The following is a 21,394-nucleotide window of genomic DNA, read 5'->3' as shown; positions in this document are numbered from 1 at the left end:
GCGCGGATATATGATGCGACAGCGCTGGCTTCCACGGTGCCGCCGATCACTCGCTGAGACGCACACGCGCTCGAGAACGTGCATGATTGCGTGTCCTGCGCACACACGCAAAGTATCGTTTCGACGCACAGATATGACGGCCGAACGAGATGGGAACAAAGGACAGTAGGAAAATAGGAAAGGGGTGAGGGGGCAAGTACAGGTAGCGAAAGAGGGCCTCCGCTGAACCGCTGAATAGTCTTGACTCCAGTGCGCGACTGTTGGTTGGTTGGTTGGTTGGTAACAACTTTATTCAAAAGTCCTGCAGAGCTTTCGCCGACGGGGCCTTAGGTCTCCCACGTGGGGACGTCGAGGTGTTGCCTCGCCGTCGCCTCGCGGGCCTGCTGGACGGCCCAGAGTTGGTCACCGAGACTGGGGCTGCGCAAGGCAGCGGCCCACCGCGGCGGGAGGGTTCCGGTGTCAGCACCGTCAGGGTTTTTGCTACAGTCTGCGCGACTGTGCACGCGCCATTAATATTACCCGTGCAGCCTCAATTCTCCTTTATTTTCTCTTCTACCCCCCCCCCCCCCCCCTCTCCCTTTTTCTCTGACGTCCTTCTGGCATAGCGTGGTCCTCTGTCGTCACCGACGTTTCGTAGCCAAGCGAGGCTAAACCAGTCTCGGGCGCCGTGCGGTGACGGCGACCGGCAACACCTGCTGTCTTTCGCAAAAAAAGAATCTCTGCTCCTCTCTTCCTTTACGTCGGACACCGTCTATCCGGTTTAGACGGGGAATTTTTGTTCACGAACTGGCAGTTCTCGAAAAAAACACCTGCCCATGCACGTGAACTGCGTGTATATATAGTGATTTGTATTGCGCACGCTGACGCTCTTTTCCACCTGCTGCGCTGCTCTGCAACCGGCGGGGCGACGGGAAGGTTTCCGACCGTGGGAAAAACGAGCAACTTGTCGGCAGCCGCATACGCGAGTAAATGAAATTCCTGTCTGCAGACAGCAGAGATTCCGTGTTTTAAAGAAGCGTGGAAAACGACTTCGGCAGAAATGAAGTGCGCAGTGGTAAAGAACAATGTGGAAGACGCACATTTTGATCCGCTATAAATGCTCTCCGCGGGCACTTTTTCTTACCTCCGCGTTCCCAGCAGTAATTGCATTACACTTTACATCTTTCCTTTTCTCTCCCTCTCTTTGATGTGCTATTCACATCGTAGATTCCTTGGCCGCTCGGTTACCAGGCAGCGGAGAAAGTGTTCCCAGAAGGCGTCGAAATTATAGTCTTACTTCTCTCCTTTCCCGCGGCTTCGTCTCGCGGATGTGTATTATATGTACGGGCGGTCCATGAGAACAAGTAGGGCAGTCCGCGCTGGTCAGCTGCAAGCGTATACGTGTACTACACACGCAGAGAGACGGCTCCCACCACTCGCGCGGTTCTATTCTGTACAACCGCGCGCATGCGCATTGTTTTCCCTTTGTCTCGGGGTACCCCGGGTGCTCTCCGAGCATCTGTGTGTATTCACTGCGCTCAACGAGCCGGGGCGTACATAATACACGTAGACACACGCAGTGACTCTCTGCGCGCCTCCCCGCTAATGCTCGGCGGCTATTTTTCTTCACCGCGCTAACGGCTTCCGCGGTCGTCCATGCAGCTGCATGTCCCGTTCGCGCAATCCTATATACGAGCCTATTTTCGCGGCTTTTCTTCTATTCGTGCCTCCCTTGTCCCGATCGACAGGCGCCTGGCAACGAGAAAGCTGTTTTCCGACGCCGCCTTCCTTTTTCACGGCGCGGCTGCTTGCTGCTGCTGCTTCTTCGACAAAAAGAAAGAATTAGATAGCAAGAAAGGGGACAGCGAAAGTGAGCGGTGGGAATTGCAAAACGGGAAACCATCAAAAACATGACGAGGCGCCTCAAAAATAGCACCGCAAGGAGCCCCTCCATCGCCGCGCGGCACCCAAGGAGCGCTGACGTCGTTAGTGGAACAAAAAAGTTTCCAACTTTTGGCGGCTGCTGGTCTTCGATCGGTCGCGAGCAAAATGAGTTCCTTTCTATGTTTTTTTTTCTTTTTTCTGAACGGAGAGTGCGGGAGGGGCGTTACGCGGAAAGACATAGATACTTGGTGGGGGAGTCGAAAGTCGTGAAAACGCGACTCGCGGAAGAAACGACACGGCGCACACCGCCTGGCATGCGCGGATTTCAGGAGCGCGCGCGAGTAGCGCTATAGTTTAAGAATCGAGGGAAAGAAAAAAATTAAGAAAGCGTGCGCTTCCTCGTTTCCCACGCCTCACCTGCATGTGTGTTTGTAGCGCAAGAAACCAGCGTAGTGAGTAATGGCGCATGCAAAACAAAGGAACACGGGAAGCTCGTATAACAACATGGGAGGCGGCTATACGCTGCTTTAAGGTTGGCCGCATATCTCCGCATAGACGACTTCACGCGTGCCGACGCAGATGCGCAGGAGAAACGTAGTATAGTATCCTTTCTTTTTTTCTTTTCTCGCATTTGTCAAGTTGCTTCGGAATCAACCGCCCTGCATGAATGCAGTGGCCCCGATAGGCAACGCGCGCGTCGCGCAGGAAAAAAACACGCGCGTTGCAGTGTAGAAAACTCGCAAGTTTTAGAAGTTTCTCTCGCGGGCGCGTGAACACGGAGTCCCTCATTACCATAGCATGCATGCGTGCGCGCACAGGGCTCCGTTCCTCCTGCTACCGTTGCCGTATGCTTCACTGCGCTGCTTCGCGCATGCGTCGTCTGTCCGGCATGCGTGGGAAAACCTGGGAGCTGCACGTGTACGCTGGAAGGCTGCATATGTATTCGCATGCACCGACGGACGCATTTTCCGCGTGTAAAAACAGCGCGGACCTCTCTTCGACTCGACAAAACGCTGTGTATACGTTCTCCCGTGGCAAGAAGTAAAGCACATAAAATTGATGGATTCGGTACTGTGTGTTCAACCTTGATCATTCGCCTAATGAAATGGACGGTCTGCAGCTTTTATGGGCTCCATTATCCTGCTGCATAGACGGCCTAGCTGTGTAAGCGCCTGAAGGTCAACCCTGCGCTAGGTTTCACAGCAAGGAAGGAAACATCGAGAATGCAGGGAACCAACAGCGTGTCTGCGTGGTTTTAAAGGAGCAAACGTGCTTATGAAAGCCGCGGTAGTAGCCTGCGCTGTCTGCAGTTTTAATATGCCTGGAAGAAACAGTTAGCTGTCTTCATAGGACTCAAAACTATAATTATCTGTACTTACACTGTTAATGCTTTTAATTTTTTTTGTCAAAATTTTCTTTCCCAGTGATCTGCCACGTATCTAGTTTACTAAAGCTACTGTACGAAAATAGATCTGAACTGAAAAGTGCCGCCCATGGGCGCGGCAGGGCCGCAAGAACAGGGGGAAATATTTTTTTCGGTCACCGAGATATCGTCACCGCGTATTGAAATCAACTGATTCGCACTAAGGACGAAGGGAAGCCGCTGGCGAGGTAGATTGCTACCTTTCATTTAAGTTCATTTCTTCTACACTTGCTCGCCCCGAAACAGGAAGTGGCGCACCACTTTCGAGCCGCCATGCACGGAGACCCCTTCTCAAGGGGGACAGCTCTCGATGGAGATGACCCTTGTCACAACGACAGGAGGGGGCGGTCGCGTGTCAGAAGTTGGAGAAGCGCCCGGTCTACACCTGCAGGTTCCGGCGGCCGTGCTCTCGATAGCGGCTGTCTTCCCACCACTTGACACGACGACGTCGCTCTCGGCCGAGACACAAAGTGGGGCACATCGATGGAGCGGCCGCGCTCTTAATGGGACGCTGGCGTGCGCCCCAGCGAGTGGGGGCGCCCCAATCGCCGACGCACGAACGGCCAGTAGGGGAAGCTTAGGAGGACGGAGAGAGTGTTGCAGCAGCACGAATGCGTAGAGCACGGCGAAAGTGAGCGCGGCAGGAGGCCGTCCTTGCTGCTGACACTTCTCCTTTCGCCTTAACGTGCCCCCTTGTCAGAATATATTTTATATATAGACGTGGCGTGAAAGAGAGACGGAAGGCCTGAACACCCTAGTTTTTATCTCGAAGCCGTCACACGATGAAACGCGAGAAAGATAAAACAGGATTCTTGTCCGGTGGCGTCCTGCTGTGTAGGGTAGGACAGGATAGGGAACCGGAAGAGATACTCCGGAAATGACATACCGCGATGACAACCCGTTGCAGTGTTTTCTTTACTTCTTCTACCCATTCGTATAATGGGTACGCGTGCTACCCGCAATGTGAAGCGGCAGCTGATATCACAGCAGTGTCCCGTCGCGTGGCATTAATTACCCTCATTTCGCACAAACTCAGCTACAACAGTCGGTACGTCGGGGCGGCAACCTCCTCTCGTGCCATACAGAATGACCCCAATCAGCAGACCTCCTCCTTCTCCCTTTTTTCTTCCTTTTTTGCCTGGGTCCTTCATGAGAATGAACGGTAGAAAACAAAACTTTTTCTTTTTTTAGGCATTACACCGTAGCACCAGCGCGTGGCTTTGCCTTCCGCAGTATATATGCAGCGAGGCGATTATCTACTTTGCACACCTCTGAATCAACGCACGTCGTCTATATAGCTCCCCCAAACGCATATACGTGCGCCCATTCGGGACATTTAGCATAGCGAAGACGTACTAGCGCGGGCGTATACGGGATTACCAGATGCCTCCTGCGCATGCGCACTTGAAGAAGCGGAGCAACTGCTCGTGCGCAGAGGCATGCATACGTCTCCACTATGCTAAATCTCTCTACTATCTGCCTCAAAACAGAACCATGTCGTCGCGCTGGATGAGGCGGGCTGTTGGGGTGACGTTTACAGATATGATGTATTTCAATTTAAGTTTTCTTTGAGGTATCCTGTCATTCGCGCCTACTTTGTAGCTACTGTGTAGATATAGCTGGACTGCTGCAGGATATTAGAAGCGCTGTTGATGCGAGCCCTAGTCATGCAATTCCGTTTTATGAAGCTGACAAGCAATTGAATGATAACAACCAAATGTCAGCAGCACTATTTCCGCCGCTTCCACGTACTAGTTTTGCACTTGCGCCCATTGCAGCAGCGAGTTCTTCCACAAGGGGCGCATCCACGCTTGCTGCCTCCGCTGTGACGCATGCGACGGCCCTTCGCGGCCCGGATAACCGCGCCATGGCGTGCGGAAAGCATTTCGACCACGCATGCACATAGGGTGGCTGGTGCAAATCGCGGCCACGTCCTGCGGCGCCTGAGTGACGTTTGAGCAACGTCAAGCAGCGCTAACTATAGCTGCCTCGCGGCCCCGCCCCTGTGTGAAGAGGGTGGACAGAACGATCGGATGATTCTGTGTTGCCTGCTTCCAACGTTGGCGACAATAGAGCGGTCGCTTAGCAACCAATCGACTAGCACTCTGCACGGACCCGGCGTTGAGTCCATACAGTGCGGCGTCGGATCCGCCTTTGGCGGGCTTGCGAAATGAGTCACGGTGGCACGTTTGAGAGAGGGCCCGAAAAGTTTTATCCGTTATGCCGCCATCTATACCAGGCACGAAAGCGAATCGGTGACGAGGAATTAAGCCGACGTCGTACCTGTGAGTCTCAGTTACGTTGTGTGTTATCTATCGCTCGACTTTGCATGGCTGATAAGGTTTCCATCGGTTTTATTTTTTAAATATGCTGGAAATGCGCATACTCCCGTAGTTTGGCACATTGAATAAACTGGGTGGTTTGATGTACCGGTGACACATGAGCCAAGAAGGCTTCTCTGCGACGCGATATTCAAGACAACTGAGTAAAAAGCGTACAAAATGAATAAACAGCGACAGTCATACACCGGAATGAATAGTGTGCATAAAGAACAGCGCACTCTCCGTTACTACCTACGGCAAGAAATGCCAGGCTGTAACAGCAAGACCAGCACAATTCAAGATTGCTGTGAAAATTGATATTAGCAATGCATGAAAGACTTGCAAAGAAAAATTAAATATGCAACAACTGCAGGGCAGCAAATGGTTCACGCTATCTTTCTCTTGCTCTTCGTTAGTGTGCATGCAGTGCGTCTCGTTTCCTGTGAGTTTCACGTTTCGTTTAAAGAACCTCTACATAATGGTTTTGACCATAGCTCAACGTGGTTTAGCACCTTCTAATCATCAATGCGCACGCAAATTTTGAATTGCTCTCACTACCGTTGCATGCACCCCACGTCCAGCTCCCATTCACCCATTTCCAATTAATGGGGCTCTCATTAAAGATGCGGTATTGCTGGAATGTTAAATGACGTGGTTTTGCGAATATCCTCCAGCAAGAATTTTTAAAGCGTTTTGTAGAGGCTGAGTTATCTGTAATCAAACTTTGAACTCAGCCACTTCGCGCCTTTCCCTCCCCTCTCGTCACTTTTTGCGCTCTCAAAGGTCGGCGCTACTCCGCCGACCTCACCGCCGACGCGCGCGGGAATTGGCCGAGACGCGGAGCTTCCTGTCCCGCCGGAGCAACGCTGATGACTGGCCGCGGCCACAGTAGCTGCGTGAGGCCGGAATGCATGTAACCAATAACCACCTCTGAGTAGGATTACGCAGGAGCGTGCGTCGGAGGAGGGCGCGAGCACCGCCGGAAATGACTCGCAACATTTCGCGCGCGATTGTGGGTTTTCTGCTGTGTGTATAAATTAATTATTTGGCTCAGGTGTTCATGACGAGAGAATGTAGTGATTGAGCGAGTTTATGCACTCTCTTCAAAAGGCGTTTCAGGACCCTTTTAAGTGAGCCGGGATTTCATAAGCAAGTAGTTTAACGCGCCGACGAAGCAGATGGAAACGTGGATTCGTATGCTAATGTTTCTGAATACACATAAAGAAGCTGGAATTCTTAATTGCACTATTTTATGACCAGTCTATTTAGCAACACATATCTAAATGCCTGAAAATAAGTGTATTACCAAAGCTTCTAGTACATTAAAATATTGTCTATAAACAAGGCGAGTGCGTTCCTGTTACCCATATTCAAATCACCGTATACCACAACCACCGAGTTTTTATTTCTCCCTGATTAGAGTGGAGAAGCGATCAGTGTTTTTTTTTCATGAAAATGTCTGAGTCATTATTAATTTGCAAACTTCACTATAGGTGGCACGAAGTATTGGCCCAAAGGTAATTCGATCCTTCTATCCTCGTTCTCGCTACCAGTCGCTTGCCAGACACCCGCTGCGAATACACCTATTCCCAGGGGTATAGACACGGCCTCATCCGCAGGGGTTTCCAGCGGATCTTCAATTTTTTCCTTAAATGCAGCGGGCCATGAACGCTTCTTGATTGAAGCCTGCACTGCAGAATCGTGCGAAGCACCATGCCGAGGTTAGGTTAGCTGTACGGCATAGCCACAAAACAAGCAGTCATGGGCGCTCGAGCACACGGCAGAATCGAAGTAAAAAAAAAATAAGAAGCGGAGGAAAAAGGATGCATCACGTTGGAAGAGATGAGTTCGTGCTTGCGTGCGTCCGTGCGTTATGTGTCAGTGCGCGAGCGAGAATAACAAGACAGAGAGAGAGAGAGGAGGGAGAGAGTAAGAGGAGCTAGAAAGAAACAAAAGCGCAAAACAACACTGGCTTCCAGCTCTGGAGCGCGGCATGACCGGAACGATTGCGCGTCGGAATGTGGAAACTCGTTAAACGCCGGAATAGAGCACGTCGGCAGAGTGGACGAGGAAGCAACATCCCGGGAGACACACAAAAGGAACCGGGCGAGGAAGAATGGGATGGAAAAAAGAAGAAGAGCGAGCCTGGAAAGAGAACGACGACGGCGGCGCAGCTCAAATTCACGCGAAGGCACACACACACACACACCGGGGGCTGCTGCGAGCGGAGAGCCGACGGGGGTGGATCCGCCACGCACGGTCGACGGAAGCCCGCCAGAAAAGCGTCGTCACCGGCTGGAAGTTCGTCGACCGCAGCACCTGTCAGCCATTGTCCTGCGGGCGAGAGCGTCGTTGCGAGCCGAACGAGGTTTTATTTTTCTGTCTCTCTTTTAAAAGGAGCGGCACGTAATTCAAAGGCGGTGGGAGAAAAAAGCAACAAGACAGAAAAGGGCAAGTCGAGGGGAGGAACGCATGCAGCGGCCCGAAGAAGCACTGCATCCGATCTGGTCCGGGCCCGGCCGTCCGGTCGTCGTAAAGATTCCGCCGGGCATTCTTCGCGTGCGGGTCGCACCGTTGCCTTGACTGGCGCACAGCCGACGAAGCGTCCCCGGAGAGGAGAAAATCTGGTCGGAAAGGCTAATGTACTCTGGTTCGAGCCAGCTGGCGAAGAATATCTTCGCCACGTGTCCGAACGGAGACCGACCACTTTGGACCGGGATTCGGCGCATTCGCCCGAGATCGATACTCTGTGCAGTACAGCAACTCTTCGGGTCCGGTTGTTTTGAAACTTCTAGACTGGTTCTCTCTCTTGAAACGGAACTGGGGCAACTCCGGTTGACATAGCTGAGAAAAAATCCGCTGCTGATGTTAACTCCGTTACAGAAGAGGGCATCTTTATAGCCTCACTGGCGACAAAAACTTCCGTTGATTGTGCCAACCCCTGTAACTATGTTTTTTTTTTTCAGCCGTTTCGCTATTCGCAATTGCTCAAAGCGGTGCAAACGCGATACCCAAAGGCAGCTGACGCAGACGTAATGCACGCGAGCTCAGTTGTTAATGCCCAGTCGCGGCCACATTGCTGAAAAAGAAAGCGCTCACTAACGTCACCTCACTCTGCTACAGCACCCGTTGCCTGTCCCATCCGCACTGCCTTACTCTTTGTGGAAACCGCAACGTCGAGTTCAGTCGGGCGTTTAAGTTCCGCCGAGCTGACCGCCAGTGTCGCGGGACCAGCGCGACGTCGATGTTTCCGCCCAGCGCACGCACGGCCGGGCATGGCCCGAAGCTGGACCGCGTGTCGCTGTCCACCTGACCAAGGCGAGAAAGAGTGGCCAGCGCCCGTCCATTTGCGCCTTCTGAGCACCAGGCGGAGTGCCGACACTGAAAAGGGCCGACCACGCTCATTGTCCCGCCAACGCCGACGTGTCAACGGCCCTCGCGGCGAAGCCATTGTCCGTCTGGACGCACCGGTTCCCCCGAATGGCCCGGCCGCCTTTCTCGGGCCAAGCGTGCGCTGCCGTTCGACCCGCTCCCGAAACGGAGCCCTGGGAAGGCGGCGGACAATTGGCTCGAATTGCCCGGCCATTAACGGCGCCGATGGCCGGACTGCGCGATGACCGTGACACACAAGCAAGAACGGGCTGTGCCTCGGCGCCCCTCTGCGCTGCTGTCGCTCTTGGGTGACGTTCGCGCTCCGGCAGCATTAACTTCAATACAGAGAGAGAATGAATGAAACTCTGGAAATTTCTGAAGAATCTACTTATGCAAGCAATGATGTTGACAGCGGGGGAGTTTAGTGAGGCAACGGCGCATATCTGGGAGCGAATAACTTTTTTTTGTGCTGAGATAGGAGGAAGGAAGATCCGCGAACGCGGTTTTCAGTCTGAGCCCCGCCGCGGTGGCTCAGTGGTTAGGGCGCTCGACTACTGATCCGGAGTTCCCGGGTTCGAACCCGACCGCGGCGGCTGCGTTTTTATGGAGGAATAACGCTAAAGCGCCCGTGTGCTGTGCGATGTCAGTGCACGTTAAAGATCCCCAGGTGGTCGAAATTATTCCGGAGCCCTCCACTACGGCACCTCTTCCTTCCTTTCTTCTTTCACTCCCTCCTTTATCCCTTCCCTTACGGCGCGGTTCAGGTGTCCAACGATATATGAGACAGATATTGCGCCATTTCCTTTCCCCCCAAAACCAATTATTATTATTATTATTCAGTCTGAGGTCAGCAGGTGGTTCAGTCCAGAAATATTAGTGCCAAAGCTCACGGAAGACTGATCTTCAGCTTCTAAAGTCGCCGAGAACGGAAGTGCGCGATAACTAAACCACATTATCCAACGCTCGAGCCAACAGGTGTCGTCCGTGACGCGCTCCGGCAGCCTCGAGCAGCGAAAGCCCACTCACGTCAGTATACAACGCTCGACCGACTCGAGGATTCGACAGCTGCGCGTGCCCGTCTCCCCTTATCGAGGTCGCACTGCCTCGCATCTTCCGAGACCGCAGCCGTCGCTGCACAAGGGCCCGTGGACGGCATTGTTCCGGACGATAAAACACACCCCCTCACCGCCCTCGCAAGACAGCTGAGCGTCCGGCCGTCCTAATGATGAGTCCACAGAGCACATGTATCACACGCCGCGACGTTTGATTGCTCCGGCAGGTGAGGCAGGCTTTCCGAGCGGGGGATGAGTTACTTCTGATTGCGTCATCACCTTATAAACTCGCTCGCGGGACAGGAGGAGTCCTTGCATGCGGAGCAGCGCGGCGGCAGGGCTGATACACGGGGCCAACGGGACACACGCCCGTCCGGCCGGCCGCGCGGGCGGACGCGTGTTCCACCCCCTTCTTGGCCGAGGCCAGCGTGACCTCCCTGCTCGGCGCAGCGGTGTGGGCGCAAGGTCTGGCGCTGGACGCATCCCACGCGCGGCCGGCCGACCGGCCCGAGGGAGCGTGACCCACGCGCCGGTCGTGCGGGCCTTGCACAGCGCGTTCACGCTTCCGCGCCTGGGGGGGCCGGCACGAAGAAAGAGCCACCACCTCGCCCTTCGCCATTTATTTTCTTCGGTGGTGCGCTGCTGCTCCTGCGCGCACGCGCCCAGAACGGCACCACCGCCCCTCGGGGTGCCCCCCCTCCGTGTCGGCAGCACCGTGATGCTCTTGTCCCCTGTAGAACACCGCGGTGGCCGTGCAGGTGCGAATAGGAGGCCGGGGATGGGGGGGGGGGGGGGGGGGCGGAAGCACCGTGCACGATATTGATCATTAATAGCATCTTCATCATAGAAAGACCGTACATCGTATATTAGACCCTCTTCACGGCGAAAGACGGGCGACCGGTATGGAGGACCCGTTAGCCGTAACGACTGCGTGGGCTATACGTCCTCCACATTTGGAGCACCTGACCCGAGAAAAGGAGGGTGGGCGAACGAACAGGCACGGGGGAAAGAAAATGCAGTAAAACCGACGGAAGGAAGCAGGAAATAAGCGCGCTACCCTTTCAGGGCAGTCGTAGGTTGCCCACAGAGGGTGTACACGCGTACCGCTCGCGAAAGAACTGGGACTCAACATGGAAATTTCCTCTGTCCTGTCTAGGTGGTGAATATGCGAACCTGCTTTCGGCACGAGCCTTTTTTTATGGTTCTCTGGCATCTCTTACATGTTTCTTCTTTTTCACTTTTTTTTAAGCAACGCTATCATGGTCCTAAGCGCATTCTCTAAAGGTTGCGCTAAGCGGCTTTGTCATGTGGAATAAAATTGAGCCGCGTAAGGCACTGTGCCAGTTAATAGTTGCGCACTAATTTCCACCACCACCATAAAGCCGCGTGCTTCGCAAAACCGTAAACATCCTGGCGAGGTGGCCAGACATGTTTCAACGATAACTATCGCGCGCGGTGCAAAACCACAGGGCGGGTGTCCTATAATCAGGACATTGTCGGTTTGTCTGCCTGAGGTGTTAAATTTTACGAAAAACGAGCAATATAGATGAGATACATAACGGTGCGTTGAGAATCGGCTTATGAGGGCGACGACACGACAAAGGCAGGAATCAAGGCTGTTTCAACAGCCAGAGAGGTTAAAGACGTGTTTCGACGAGTCCTTCAAGAGGCCCCTTAATCGCCAGAAGGAAAACAAAAACACAAAGAAAGCTACTAAGATGTGACGTTCTTCGCGGCATCATCGGGGCCCAAGCCACTTCATAACTACGCGAGCGACCTCTATAAACCACTTGTGTCTGAGGTAACCATGCAGAGACGTACTGATGCTATGGTCGACGGACTGGCTCCGCCGGTCGCGTAGTCAGGTTCCTTCAAACAGCCCTCAAAAACGGCATTGCATCGTAGGCATTTAGGTTTTTCCCGAGTTTAGAGAACCCTCCATGGGGATGGACCGTCCGAATTGGTTTGGATAGTCTTTGGTGATGTAGGATGCGTAAGAGGCAGGCTGAATGTCCATAATGTATACTCTTTTTTTCGTGCTTGTATGTGTGTATCAGTGTTTGTCACATGAAATCACACACTAGTTTCACTAACTTGGTATCAAACGCATGCTTATACAAGACTGAATTAGGAATTTTCAGCTGATTTATGTATGTACAGGACATTATCTTCGGTGCAGTTCCATTGCTTTTGTTCTGTGCTTTTCTAATGCGTTAAAATTTAGGGCTTCGCAGCACTTACGACGCTTAAATTTCTTCAGGATCCACACAAGCGTGTCGGAAAGGAAGAGCGCGCGGACGTTTATATTTAATTCTATCTTTGCGGGTTCTTATTCTGGATTTTGTACGTTCACATATTTGCCCGTGGAAGCGCGGTTTAATGCTCAACAAATAAAATGACCTTCCCCGTTCCATGTCAGACACCGTGATCACTTGACAGCTTGGGCCTTGGGAGAAATCAATCCGACGCTAGAAATGCCTCTCAAATTAAGACGTCTCGCGATAGCACTTCCCTGACCATAAAACGAGCTGTACTCAACGACGCACGTCCCACGTTTCAGCGATCCTTGCCTTTTATTTTCCTCCCATGTGCAAAAGCAATCAGGCTGGGCTGCTGGCAAAGATAAGGCTTGCATGTCTCGGTCAAAGGCTTCTTTCGAAACCCCGCCCTCTCCATCCGTCGAAATTCATACAGACCAGCCGAGGATCTTTAATCCGGCTCCAGGATCTGAGTGAATGCACGTTTTCCTCAGGCTTTAACCCTGTCGATATTATACGTGGCTACTTAACGAGGTATCTCGGGTCGGTATGTCAGCAGACTCAGTACACGCTCGATCGCGGTGCCCATCGCACTGCTGCTGAACGTGAGAGGACCGCGGCGGATGAGCGCCTTCGTGTTGGCACTGCAAGCGACAGCGTCTTCTTTTGAGAATAAAAAAAAAAGAAAGCACAAATACCACCGGACGGCTCCGTCGTGTACGTGCGCGCAGACACGTTCCAAGGCTGCGCCGGAGTTGCTCGTCGGTCGCCTTCAATGCATTCTCGCACTGCGATGCATATTGTGCGCGAGGCGTTTCCCGTGCGCTCGCAGTGAGGTTCTTCTTCGTAAAGTGCTTCTTTCTTCTTGTTTCTTCCCCTTGTAACGCGGCGCGCAACCAGCCTGCCTGCAACGGCGCCTCTCGTGGAATAACCAGCAGTTTTTTTACGACACAAGATGCATCGTTACACAAGGCATGCCTCGTCGTTCTTGCGTTCCCTGCGGGGAAAATAGAGACGTGTTCTCGTCATCGGCAAAGTGTGATGTCAAGATGGGGGAGACGGTAAGCTTAGTGACAATGTATAGTCGAAAGGCAATTTGCGCATTGTAGCAATGGAGAGCTTATTGGAGGCGTAAATAAATGGGCCGTGTAAACAAATCCGGAGCGCCTAAAACCTGTTGACTGATGATTCATCGTAAACACATTGGTAAAGGCCGCACTTTTCATTTTTCCAGATTTTGACCCCTATAGGAAAGTGGAGCTTTCCCACTCCATTTTTTCCCGACTACAGTGGAAATCAAATTAGAGTAGAGCCTCGTTTGTACTACGACCTACATTTTAAAACAATTTAGCATGCGCCAGCATGGTATATCCTCTGCAGAGGTGACACACTCAAAGTCTTGACGTGCGACGACCGGCTGGAACCTCGAGCAATAAAACATGCTGGCAGAGCCCTTTATTGGCAGCCCTCCGTGTGATAGCGATTCTACAGGCGGAGTCTGAATGGTACCACGTGCTTTGCCTACTTTTTTTTTTTCAAATGATCGGCTGCTCATTTGGGGGAATGCGGCCGCCCTTACACGAGCGCAGCTTATACGCGTGCGTGCGGTGCATTGTTACGGGGCGGGGTGATAATAATATTATCACAAACCTTGCTAACTAACCGACTTGCGTCAGTTGCATGTTGCCTCGGGACCTCACGCATTGGGAATAGTAAAATTGCTGCCGAGATATCTCACGGTACTCGCAAACTTGTAAGCATACTTGTAAACAGACGCGCAAATAAGGACACGGGGACGAAACAAAAGACGAAAGCGATCAAACGCACAGTCATTGTTAGAAATAGTGTGCCTTAGCTTGCATAAGCAGCTGTGGCAGTGTTACTTCACGAAGTTATAACAGTTCGCGTTACTCAGGGCCTTATCACGGGTGAAAATCCGTAAGGCGGCTTTCTTACATCTCACAGGTGAGCAAGCAAGATGGCGAGGCTCTTGCCTAAAAGAGTCGCGTAGGCCACAGGACGAGCGCCATAGGTGAGAACGTGAAGTAAGAAACACGGTCTGGGAAGGGTGAGACAAAAAAAAAAAAACTGCGCTTTCACCTTGTAGTAATTGCCGAAATCCGATGGTCGACCATCTTCCTTGTGTCATGCCAGTTTTGTGGCAAAGCCTGCTTGCAGAATTTTGAATAGCCAGGTACTTCAGGTGCAGGCCCCTTCGTTAACCTGCTCCAACTGCACGCACGCCGAGGCATAGAGGTTCGAAGAGAAATTGCGGCCTCCTTCAGACTCGCTCTCAGCGGCTGCACGACCGAAGGGGCTGCATATGCTGCCGTTGTTCTCGAAGGGATCCCAGCGCCGCTGCTGCTGCCTAATCGTGCACTGCCCGCTCAAGCGGCAGCATCACCTCCCCCCCCCCCCCACCCCTCACCCCCCCGCACACACACAAGCAAACACGCATACCGGTTTCCACGGGGTAGCACGTGCTGCCGCTATATTACCGGCCACGCAACAAGAAGCGGGCCACCATCGCGGTGTGCGCCTGCTGTGTTATAACGCCGCACGGCCGTGCCTGTGAAGCAACGGGAGAAATAACCGCGTGTTGTCGATGCTGCTGTGTGCAACCATGCGCACTTCCCCCTCTCTTCCTCAGTGTTGTGCTGACCCTTATAGAAATGGTCTATTGACTTTCTACAGACTTCTTACATACGGCCCTTACAAAAATGGTCTATAGACAGTCTATAGATTTCTTATAGACTCTACTGCTTTTCTATAGATATTTCTTTTTGCCTATTCATAGCCTATAGACCGCCTCTAGAAAAAGTATACTAACAATGTATTGCCATAAATCTATAGATTGTCTATAGAGTGTCTATGGGATTTGTGTTGCCTATAATAGACAGTTCTCTAGGGTTTGTCTATAGAGAGTTTATAGAGTTTATAGACAGAAGTCTATGGAGAGTCTATAGACTATAAAGATATTTTTATAAGGGTCTGTTGACTTTCTATAGACATATCCTTTTGTCTATTCATAGTATATGTACTAAAGTCTACTATAAGTGTATGGCCATAAACGTATTGATTTTCTAAAGGCTGTCTATAGTATTTGTACTGTCTAAAGACTGCGTAAACAAATTTTTGTAAGGGGACTGAATTTCCTACCCTTCATCGATCAGCGGGTGCATGTCATGACATTACCTATATACAAGCGACCGGATACGATATATACAGCCCTTGGCAAAAATAAATACAGCCCCAGGACTTCACTTCTAAGCCGCAGGCAGTGGGGCTCTCCATATACACCCCTTGGGAGCTGTAAAGATGGGTGGAGACCAGAGTTCCTTCCGCTGTCGAGAGGTGTGAAACGCCGACGATAGAAACGTTTTGGGCTGTGTATTTTTGACAAAGGCTGTATACAGCAGTGCATGGCTTGTGTGCGTTTTTTTGTTTACTTTCTGTGGTGTAATTTCGATGCTTGAACAAGTTATATTTAGTTAGCGCAAGTTCACACCCCGAACCTCACACTGTGGGTCTACGAGTGTCACCGCATTGTAGCGAATGGCTCCGAACTGAATACCCACTACGAGCGGCTCTTGAACATGCACCAAAGCTCTTTGCGTTTTGTATGTAGATAAATACGGTCGGCTATGATCGAGACTCAAGCTAGCAGCGGTCTTGTGACGGCAGCAGCTATAGCAGTGGGATAAGGATTCCATAGGTGGATTGCATATGCAGCGGGAAAAGCTCTCGCCCCTCTCATTTATACGTCGACCGATACGCGCTACACCCGTTATTTCAACTTTCAATTACGCTGCTCGATGTAGGATTGCGGAAGCGCTCCTCTTTAGCAGGCATGCGAAACCGGAAACGTGTGCAGTGAAACGAGACCTGCTATAGAGCGCTAGCGATTATTATTATTATGGCATTCCGGACTGACAGGCAGCCGCGAATAGCTGCTGCCGTAACAGCTGAGCAGGCACCCGGGCCACGAACAGCCCTTTCCTCTCCATACGGGTGCGTACGTCACTGGAATTCATCTAAAGAAACTCGAGCGCGATGGTCAAGGAAAGCGCGGCGAACTCGCTAGGCCTGAACAGCATGAAGGAAAACGTCTTAAGCTCCGACAAAGTATAGTCGTAAGTTACGCCTTGAGCGCGTTTACCACTTTACAATTCAAACTAACGTCGTCGTGGGGAGCAAGCGCTCGGGGCTCCCCGCAAATTTTGACGGGTGCGTTTGTCACAATGCGCGCATTCCGGCCGTTAAAACGACGAGCTAACGCGGACGACGCAACACTGCACACGCGTCCGGCCTGTCTTTTTCTCTCTCTTATTTTCTTATCGCATGACACCAGCAGCAGCAACAGCAGCAGCGATTGCGCCAGCAGGAATGCCGCAAATGTCCTGCACATGCATCCACGCTTTTTATTCCCTCCCCACCACGCCACCCGTCTCCTTCTCCTCGTCGTATTCTGTTCGGGCGCGAGCGAGTGTAGACATGGCTTGTCGTTTCCTCGAGTCTGCGGTGCTTTCGCATTAAGGACTGGGCTGGAATTTTTCTAGACGCGCGGCGCGCCACTGGCTGACTGACGACTGGGCGAGAGCAGCGGACCATCAGCAGCAGCAGCGGTGGCACGCAGCAGCTGGCTGACGGGTGCCCGTGCGGGGCGAAGAGGCACAACCCGCGCATTACGGAGACGCGCCATTGCGGGAGCACGCCGCGGAGCGCGTGCCTGATTGGGTCATAATAATCACCGCCGGAAATAGGAGCGCGAAATAAAGCAAGATTCCAGGCGACGGCGGCGCAAAGCTGGAGAGCGCGCGCTCACGCTTCTGCAATCGCGGTCGAGGATAGAAGCCGACGGTGCGCCCGCAGCCTCGAAGGCGCGTTATGCTCTCCACGCTTTATACAGGGGGTGTATGCATCTTTGGGTCGAGGAGCCTGTCTGCACGTTGCATCTCTCGGTGCGCCCATTGGACGCTAACGCGTGCAGGAGGACTTTCGAAGGTTATCCGGTCATCGTTTTTAGCTAGGCGGCGGGTATACACATGCAGCTGCGGACTTCACGCAGAAAGAAGCGAGATGCGCGCTCTCTCTGTTCGCCCTTTCCCCTTAGCTCTCCCTTTATTTGTATTTCCCCGCTCGCTCATTGCCTGAGATTTCCGCATAAGCAGGAGTTACTTTCTTCTCCCGCACGCATTACACGGCTGTGCCTTAGGGCCGCAAGGCTCCAGTGCGGAAGATAAATAGTACAGCTGTTAACGAGCCTGGCGAGTGTCCAGGCTCGCGGGACTTGCCTCGGCAGGCTCGTCGAGATATAAAAGCAAGCCTCGCGTGCTGCACGGCCCGAAACGTGCGAGGGGTCCGCTCGCACGCATCCGTGACGCTGCGTAGACGCAATCGCAGCGTGGACTTGTAATGCGAACAGCACGCGAGAAGGTGCCCTACGACTTGCCTCGCGTTGAGCCGCGGGTGTTTCAATAGTGTGAGGGCCAAGACAAACGGCTGTCTCATTAACGGCCAAAACAGCCGAGTCCGGCAGCTGCAGATGTTTGATATCACGCACGAGAGGTTGCGCTCCTCGCGTTCCCAGCCAAGGGTACGGTTGGCTTCGTCACAAGTCGTGCTCTTTGTCTATGCAAATGTGAACGCAGTGGCCATTAACAGCCCGGATGGTGGTTACCAGTATGCAGCGCGGTATGATCCCCCGGTGCTTGCTTGCTCTCTGTCTCCTTCACTGTTTGGCAATCGTAAGAGGCTACAGCAGCGCTAACCCGAAAATGGCGCCGAGGCTTCCTCGTGCCGAACAAAGCACTGAAGCGTGCCTCCTGGAGGGCGGAATGGCCGGCGCCGCAAGAGTGCTGACTCCTTTCCGCCTCGCGTGCTTCCACAGTGCATGCGGAACGGACACGGCGGGATTCCGCCGACCGCTGAGAGTCCCCGTGGGAGAAAAATATTTACTCAAGTTCAATGACACCTTGTTCGCTTCGTACACGACGATGGAAGACGTGGGAAGCGAAGAGGAAAAGATTGCTGCATTCCTTCCGGCGAATGTTTCGTATGGCGGTCAACTGTTGCATGCTTGCCAGCGAGCGTTTGCGCCACACGCATAATATCCGAACGCATTAGCGTATACGTATAGAAGACGCAGCTATCATTCGGGGTCAGCTGACGCGTGTGGAAACTAAATGGAGAGCATCGCATCGGAATGTGTACACTTGAATTGACCGTGTCCGATTGCACGTGTTCCTGTCTAACCTGGTTCTCCCTCTTTTGTCGCAGGTTGCCCCCGGCCAGCTGACGGCCCCCGTCGCCGGCATGCGTCCGCGGCCTCCTCTTCTCTGAGCCATGTCCAAGATGCGGCAGCCCAAGTACGGCACCCTGTCAGCGGTTCCCGTCGGCCTGTACGGCGACCCCCGCTGCTATGGCTCCGTGCGGGGCTGCTGCCGCAGGCCCGGCTGCACGTGCGGCCGCCGGCCCGAGATCGATGACGCCGCGCTCTACTACCACGTCCTGGGGGCCTCATCGCTGGGCGCCGCGTCTCTGGGCAGGGCCTCGCTCGGGCGCGGACACGCTCCCAGGCGCCGGTCTGCCGCCAGCGTCGTCCACGGAGGAGGGGCGGCAGCCGACGTCTACCTGGCCGCGGCAGCCGACCCTCTGCTGCGAAAGTTGAACCGCAAAGACCGCTTCAGCTCGGTCTCATCGCGTAGGTCGATCCTCGAGTGTGACGTCACGGCGTACGATCTCATCAAGAAGTACCTGCGCACGCCGGCGGCGCCAGACAGCGACGACGACGACCTCAACTGTAACGTGCTCCTGAACGGCGGGAAGAAGAACGGCTCCAGCGCCGCCATCAAACCTGGATCCCCGCCTTCGCGGCAGTCTCCCGCCAAGAATGCTGCCGTGTCGCGACCTCCGGCCAGCCTCGAACTCTGGCCCGAGGAACCGGACCCGGACTACGACGAGGACAGCGACGTGGGGCTGGAAGCAGGCCGCTTCAAGGACCTTAAGATATCCTACTCGCCGCCGCTCGTGCGCAAGGTGTCGGCGCCGGCGGCCGCCAAGACACGCGCAGAAGCTTCCTCGTCGTGCACGCGGCGCTCCCAGTCCTGCTCGCCAGTGCGGCCCGCCGCCAAGAGTCCGACGCTGAGCAGTCAGCCCAGGGGCATTCTGAAGAAGAAGAAGGCGCCGGAAAGGAAATCCCTCAATGCCACGCACAGGGGCCGGTCGTCTCACGGGACATACAAGAAGGTCACCTTCCAGGAGGGCAGCGAGTGCGCGTCTTCTCAAGCGTGGGAGGAAGAGCCCTGGGAGAACCCGCACGAGGCTCGGCCCGAAGCGAAGAAGACGCGCCCGCGCCTCGATTCCTCCTGGGAGGCAGTGGCCACCAAGAGCCGCCCGGCGACGTACGTCAACGGACAGAGCAACACGAAGCGGCGCCACGCAACCGCGAACGGTGCAACGGAAGGTGCTCAGACTCGCAAAAGCGAAGCCGCAGCGGTGTTGAAGGCCGATTCCAAATTTGAGCCCGGAGGTGACACATACGCAGAGAGAAGGCTGCCGCCGAGGGAGGAGAGGAAGGCCGGAAAGGCCGAACTAAAACTGGAGCAGCGGTTCAACACCCAAGTTCGAGTGAGAGGAAATCATAAGGTGGAAGTAAAGCCCCAGCCACGCATAGATATTAGAATAGAGCACACCAGTGAGAACCAAAGTCCAAAACTTGACCAAAAGTCAGCGGTAGTCCCTGTGAGTTCCGCAGTAAGCGTGGATTCCGAGCCAGATAGGCAGTATCACCAAGTTAATGGTTCCTTCTACAGTAAAGGTGAGGTAAGCGTCAATTGTGATGTGCGATCAAGTTCCGGTAGCCACGGAACCAACATCAACATCGTGCCTTGTAGCGAAGAAAAGGGCATTTCCCTCGAGGTCAACGGCAATGACAGCCCCTGCAGCAGCTACGACGCTGATGCTGACTACGAGGTGATTTCCAGCTACAATTCACAGGACACTAAACTTGCAGGAAACGATGCGGGAAAAGTCGCTGTCGAAGCTGAAAGCAAAGTGACGGAGAAAAAGTACCACCCTCTACAAGAAGGCGTCCTCCGAGAAGGAAGCGGTGATAAAAAAGAAGAATGTAAGTCATCCATCCAAGAAACCTTTGAGGATGAATACTCGAAGGACGCGCGCGATGACCGTGTCAAGAGCGATACACCAGATAAAACATCAGAGACTCCTCAAAGCCCACAGCTAGTTTCACCTCCTCTGAGTCCGAAACCCGTTTCGTACGGCCGAGATTCTCCAAGTGAACGCTACGATGGTCAAGTCACCTCAAACCATGACGTATCACGAGGTTGCAAACAAGACGTTGTCATTGGTTTGGAAGCGAGCAATACCACAAGTAAAACAGAGCCAGCGGTTAAAAAATCCTCAAAGCCTCAAGCACCACCTGTACCAACCCAGACGCAGAGTGTTCCAGAGGCTGGGCCAGAGAAGACTTCATTGCAGGTTAGTGATCGTGAGGATGTAAAAGGCCAAGTCTTTCTTCGACAGGAAGCAGAGTCAGTCACCGAGAATGCTCCACTAACACAGGGTCCAGAGATTAAGGATGCTTCAAAGAGCACAAGGCCAGAGTGCCCTGCCCGGAAGAAGCATGATGTTCAGAACACAAGAACGGATGTTTCAAAAGACCACAAGTCTCCTCAGCCTCGGGAAGGAAAGTTAAGCCAACAGCGAAACACAAAGGCGGACACAAGGATCTATCAGAAGGTCGGCGTCAAGGTGCTACCCACGAAAGCAGAGGCCACCTCTGACTTGAAGCTGTCCTTGCCGATGGAACATCGGATATCCAGACCCGCTGTCACCGCCTCCACCAATTCCAGCTGGTTCTGCTTCGCCAAGACGAGTATCTGCCGGTGAGTACGAATATTGCTGCTGTTTGTTTATACACGTTGTCGTGTTTCAGGCAATCGCAAATCACTTCCTTTTACAGTCTCTACTTACATCAGCCACCGCTACGGCTAATCTATTTTGCCGGCAGCAAATTTAGAGCACCTCTTTTTCTCACTCTCGGCCGCACAGAAACCTGCCTCGGCAGCTCAGTCCCACAGAAGT

General features: G+C 53.3%; 1 protein-coding gene across 1 annotated transcript in view; it reads left to right on the top strand.

Annotated features, from left to right (window-relative positions):
* RhoGEF64C (Rho guanine nucleotide exchange factor at 64C) overlaps window positions 1–21,394 on the top strand; it is a 124,774-nt gene that overhangs the window by 49,354 nt on the left and 54,026 nt on the right. Inside the window, 2 exon segments of the mRNA XM_077659071.1 lie at window positions 18,569–21,133; window positions 21,135–21,195. Of these exon segments, the coding sequence (XP_077515197.1) occupies window positions 18,635–21,133; window positions 21,135–21,195 (2,560 nt within the window). The 5' untranslated portion in view covers window positions 18,569–18,634.

The sequence above is a fragment of the Amblyomma americanum genome, chromosome 3, assembly GCF_052857255.1.
Source record: "Amblyomma americanum isolate KBUSLIRL-KWMA chromosome 3, ASM5285725v1, whole genome shotgun sequence".
NCBI lineage: Eukaryota > Metazoa > Arthropoda > Arachnida > Ixodida > Ixodidae > Amblyomma > Amblyomma americanum.
The sequence above is the reverse complement of the archived record's forward strand: the minus strand, read 5'-3'. Positions and strand labels throughout refer to the sequence as shown.